The 6,164-nt window shown below is 42.4% G+C and overlaps 1 protein-coding gene across 1 annotated transcript; it reads right to left on the bottom strand.

Moving 5' to 3' along the window:
• Positions 1-264: 264 nt before the first annotated feature.
• LOC135000345 (paraneoplastic antigen Ma1 homolog) lies at positions 265-1,671 on the bottom strand. Its single transcript, XM_063951496.1, has one exon. The coding sequence runs from the start codon at positions 1,669-1,671 to the stop codon at positions 265-267; it is 1,407 nt and encodes a 468-aa protein (XP_063807566.1).
• Positions 1,672-6,164: the final 4,493 nt, after the last annotated feature.

Below are 6,164 nucleotides of genomic sequence, written 5' to 3'. Positions count from 1 at the left end.
GAGTAACTTGTACATACCCTAGATAAGGGTACTTTTCAACACTTAGACCCCATATCACTAATCCGCTTAAGGGCTGGATGGGTACATCAGGGATGTTCTCATGGTACCAATTTTCAAATATGATAGAAACTTGGGATCCACTATCCACCAAGATCTTGCAGTGGCGTCCATTTATATTAGCAGCCAAAAGGGGAGCAGGTCCCAGCAATCCTTCTGGTAGACTTCCACTCCTCCAGGAATTCCCCATAGCACAATGACTAACCTCTAGGGGGCCTGTGAGGGGCCCACAGACCACCCCCATCCGTTTCCCGACCCCGAACCTTCCGTATTCTGGTTACCACCTGAAGCACGGTCAGTGTTCCGATTCCAATTTCTATTCAAGTTACATTCAAAGGCCCGATGTCCTGTTCTCCCACATCTAAAACATCCTCTATTAAAGTTGTTACTCCCTCTACCTAATCCTCTTACGGGGCTGCTTTCGTTGGATATTTGCGGAGAAGTATTCGCAGTCTGTGCTGCAATGAATTTGTCAATTTTCTTGTTTTGTTCGTCCATCAGCTTTAATATTTTCTCTTCAAATGCATTGCTTTCCACTACCGGTTGTGTTACCTTGACTTTCTTCACCGTTTTCTCTCTCATTTCTATTAATACCTCTTCTTGTTTGACTTCTTTTAACAGTTCGTTAAAGGTAGGAAAAGGTTCTTTAATTCCTGAACATCTTAATTTCTGAGCTACTGGGTCGGTGGTCAAGGCACCCCGCAGTAACTGTTTCATCCGGCTTCTGTCCACATCATTCCTTACTATACCTCCTTTATCCACGATCTTATATAGTAGCTTGTCTAACCTAATCAAGAATGCACTTAGCTTTTCCGTCGGTTCCTGGAACGTGTGGTGTAACCTAGAGGTGAGATATCCCACGTCCTCAAGGGTGCCATATGCATAATCTAATGCCTCAAAGAATGTTTCTAAAGTAGCATTAGGATTACTACATCTAGCAGCTTGTATAATTCCCATAGCCAGTCCTCTCAAGCTTTCTACTACCCTCTGTCTCTTGATCTTATCTGGGCACTGCCATTCTTCTACTTGCTGTACCGCCGCTTCTTTCCAGGCCTCATATGTCTCCTCTCCTGATGGTACAGGTAGAATCCCGGAAAAAATCCGTAACCGCCTATAACTCCCTTCATAATGCCACCTTTCTAACTGAGTGACCACTCTATCCATCATGACCTCAAACTGTCCACCGGTGGCATTTGCACCAGTATCCTGAGCGTCACCCCCTTCACCACCACTATTCCTCTCACCTCTAGCAGGGTTGTCTAGAGGGGGCACTGATATATGTGCACTAGTTGCTGCTTCTTCATCCCCCCATATGTTAGGCCACATCACATTCCACCTCCTACCCGTCTCTTCATTGACTACCACTATCAATGGTATTACATCAGTCTCCAATTCATTTTCTGTTTCTATCAGTACTGCTGCTACTCTTCCCAATCCTCCCATCCATTTATCTACAACCCTTGGCCTAATTATTCCATATAACCTGGCTAACCTTTCCACTATCTCCTCATCAGAGAATTCCGAAAAATTCCCTCCCACACCTAAACATTTCTTGGGATTTTTATTCTTCCGTTGACACCAAGCACTAATATCTTCCCCAGTAAACTTTTCCATTGTTATATCCTGAATATATTTGTCTCGGCTAAGTGCCTCCAAATGTAACCCCTCCTCTAATACTCCAATATGAGATATTTAATGATCTCGATAAGGGGTGGTTACTCAATATCTGTGCCTCCACCCAAGCTAGTTATTTGGGCTTGCCTGGGTAAGCCCTTTCTAATAGTAAGTGATATTCTTAACTCTGTTTACCTCAAATACTTTTATGCAAACATTACAATGCAATGTAATATTATACCTGTTTTCTTCTTTGTATCTTCAGGATCTTCAGCATTAAAAGTCCAGAGACTACAGTTACGGTAAGTATATTTATATATGTATATTTTAATACCACAACATATTTAAGAATCAAAAGGTAGAACTTTCTAACAAACAAGAGAAAGTGCAATACATTTACAGTCCCACTACCCCTTTGAAACCTATACAAGTTATTCTTGCATGCAATACAAAAAACTCTCTTATCCTCAAGTGAAAATGAGTTACCCGGGTACTCTCAAACCTTCTGTGCACAATTGGGGCCCGTAAAAATGTTACATAAATATAAATACCTTCCTTTCACTGTCTGTGATATTATACAATACATGCATAGAAAATGAATTCCTTAGATATTTGTAGATGTTCCCAATGTGTAATTCTAACTCAGTTGTACAGATTTAATTATTACTACTGTTCCTGGGATAAAGTTGTTGTTTTCCCTATTTGATGCTTTTTTCTTTAGTCCATAGAAACACTGTAGCTTTAGCTTATCCTAGTCACAGTACTTTGTTACATGTGTTTCTTTCTGGATCACTGAAAGTGTTATCTTTCTGACACTTATGTAACGATTCCTACTGTTTCTTTTACTTGGTAAAATGAGATGTTACTGTAGCGAAGCTATACTGCTTTAACTCCCTGAAGAGTCTAGTGCGGATGTATATAAATTGCTGTATCATCATCAATTAGGGCTCCTATATATATTAAACATATTTTCAGCAGCCAAGTCTCCTACCAGTTTGTCAGTTTGTCTCAATACACTGCCACTAATGGCCCTTCCGCAGGGGATAGGTTATCTTCCGGTGACTTGTAACTAGTAAATTAGGGTTAATAACGAGTTTCACCTCCAGCTTAACAAAAGGGTCTCTGTAATGGGATACAGCATTATATTCAGCCTGGGTAAACCTGCTCAGTCTCTTGACAATAGATTAAACGTATAATGATGTAACTGCGCTTCTGACTTCCAAATTAGGCTTTATCATATCCTATTAAATTATTTGAAGCAGAATATAGTTGAGCTCATTCACTAATAGTCTTTTATAATTTAATAAGCCTTTTCACTAAAGTCTCTGTTCCTTTCTCTTTTAGAGGTAATATAGATGTATAAGTGGTAAATATATATATATATATATATATACAAATGTTACTACTCCTCAGGATGTAACCTGACCTTATTGAAGTGGATATAACAGTGAACAAGGTGCTTGATTCTGCTCAGAGTTCACTTAAATAACTCCTGACTCTAATGCATTCTTCAGATTGGCTGCCTTTGCTCCATATATAGTTCATTATAGCACTGTCCTTTCTATATCCACAGGGCAATCATCTCTGTGTCAAATGTCTATTCCTGCTACTTCAAACTACTGCTATTGCACCATATGGTATTATAGTCAGTGAGGCATCACCTGGATAGGCAGCGCAGTGATAGATTTTAGGTTTTGAGTCTATAGCAGTTACCACGTCCCGCCACCCTTATAATATAAACATGTGTAGTGCTTCCTTACACTACAATAGGCTTGCTGAGTTATGCTCTGTTAAGTGGAGCCTTTGCAGTTAATTGATCCTATTACAGAAGTACCTTAGATAACTCACAGGAATGTCTAGTGTGGGTACTCTGTCTCAGCGTGTTAGGGTGCAGAATATTAAATGTGCACTTACGCTCTGAAGAGCAGGCTGCTGGCACTCCCCCGACTCTCTCCTTTAGCTGCTGGAGGCTGGGATCAGCTGACTTACTTTGCTAAATATGGCTATGTCCCTGGTTACCAAGGAAGCCTTCTGACTGCTTCCGCTGTCTCTGCCGTTACTATGGTGACCCGCCGGCTTTCCTCACTGCGCTTGGCTGTCACAGCTGCCAGGAACCCGGAGCAAGCGCCTCTCCCTTCTTCAAGCGGCAATTTCTTACAGCGGGAGGTCCGCTGACCTCCGGCGGCACCAGCGCATCTTCCCCTCTTTCACCCGCAGCCGCATCACCTCTCGCAGCAGGGCTCCACCGATCTTCAGCAGCACCAGCACTATGGGTAAGCTTCCCGTTTGGCTCGCCTGGAGTGGGTGGTACTACTTGGTCCCAGCGGCGCCACTGTATGTTTACAGTGGACAGCTCTTTGTCAGCGGCGCGTCGGGCCCAAGTGCACACACTAGCCAGGGGATCAGCAGACTGCCAACAGCCGGCGGGGAGCTTTATTTATACTGCTCCAGACTACGGCTCGTGCCCCCCTCTTCCCGCCTAAGCCTTGAGCTATCCCCCCTGGTCAGCGGCACTGTAGTGCTCGTGGGGCGCTCGCGACATTCCAGAGCTTTCTGTCAGAGCTGTCAGTGCTTGACAGAATGCTCACTGACAGCTGTTTCCGAACCCACATAGCCTCTCCCTCTCTATCTTTCCTATACTACGTTACTGCAGTCTAAATGTTAAACACCTGTACTCACATCACTTTAACATATATAATTTAATAAATAAACTACAAATATTTAACCCTTCAAATTCATCTATACACATTTATACATGCACAAATGAATACATATATATGCATCCATTAAACACCACATTTTTCTTTTAATATAAATGAATTACACATAAATATACTCATAATTATATATACATCAGACATATAATCTTCCATGTTATAGGTACAGTAATCATATTACACTTAATTGTGGGGAGGACTGGGGAGCAGCTGTATAATATAGGAGGAGTACAGTGCAGAGTTTTGCTGATCAGTGACCACCAGTTTTATCCGTTCTCTGCTTGAAAAAAACGCTCCTTATCTGTGCTCAGTGTGCTGCATATATCTGTGCTCACACTGCTTAATTGTGGGGACTGGGGAGCAGCTGTAAATATAGCAGGAGTACAGTGCAGAGTTTTGCTGACAGTGACCAACAGTATACGTTGTCTGCCTGAAAAACACTCCATGTCTGTGCTCAGTGTGCTGCTTTATTGTGGGGACTGGGGACCACCAGTATAATATTATTTAGGAGGAGTAGTACAGTGCAGAGTTTTGCTGACCAGTGACCACCAGTATACGTTGTCTGCCTGAAAAACACTCCATATCTGTGCTGCATTGTAGACAGTATATAGTAGGAGTACAGTGCATAATTTTGCTGACCACCAGTATATAATATATAGGAGTACGGTACAGAAGGCCACTGCTGTACCTACCTCTGTGTCGTCAAGTATACTATCCATCCATACCTGTGGTGCATTTCAGTTTTGCACAGTTTGCTGACCACCAGTATATAATATATAGCATTACGGTACAGTAGGCCACTGCTGTACCTACCTCTGTGTCGTCAAGTATACTATCCATCCATACCTGTGGTGCATTTCAGTTTTGCACAGTTTGCTGACCACCAGTATATAATATATAGCATTACGGTACAGTAGGCCACTGTTGTACCTACCTCTGTGTCGTCAAGTATACTATCCATCCATACCTGTGGTGCATTTCAGTTTTGCACAGTTTGCTGACCACCAGTATATAATATATAGCAGTACGGTACAGTAGGCCACTGCTGTACCTACCTCTGTGTCGTCAAGTATACTATCCATCCATACCTGTGGTGCATTTCAGTTTTGCACAGTTTGCTGACCACCAGTATATAATATATAGCAGTACGGTACAGTAGGCCACTGCTGTACCTACCTCTGTGTCGTCAAGTATACTATCCATCCATACCTGTGCTGCATTTCAGTTTTGCACAGTTTGCTGACCACCATTATATAATATATAGCATTACGGTACAGTAGGCCACTGCTGTACCTACCTCTGTGTCGTCAAGTATACTATCCATCCATACCTGTGGTGCATTTCAGTTTTGTACAGTTTGCTGACCACCAGTATATAATATATAGCAGTACGGTACAGTAGGCCACTGCTGTACCTACCTCTGTGTCGTCAAGTATACTATCCATCCATACCTGTGGTGCATTTCATTTTTGCACAGTTTGCTGACCACCAGTATATAATATATAGCAGTACGGTACAGTAGGCCACTGCTGTACCTACCTCTGTGTCGTCAAGTATACTATCCATCCATACCTGTGGTGCATTTCAGTTTTGCACAGTTTGCTGACCACCAGTATATAATATATAGCAGTACGGTACAGTAGGCCTCTGCTGTACCTACCTCTGTGTCGTCAAGTATACTATCCATCCATACCTGTGGTGCATTTCAGTTGTGCGCAGTATATATAGTAGTAGGCCATTGCTATTGATACTGGCATATAATTCCACACATTAAAA

Source organism: Pseudophryne corroboree, chromosome 2 (assembly GCF_028390025.1).
Source record: "Pseudophryne corroboree isolate aPseCor3 chromosome 2, aPseCor3.hap2, whole genome shotgun sequence".
NCBI classification, from domain to species: Eukaryota; Metazoa; Chordata; class Amphibia; order Anura; family Myobatrachidae; genus Pseudophryne; species Pseudophryne corroboree.
This window is presented reverse-complemented; position numbering and strand designations above follow the sequence as displayed.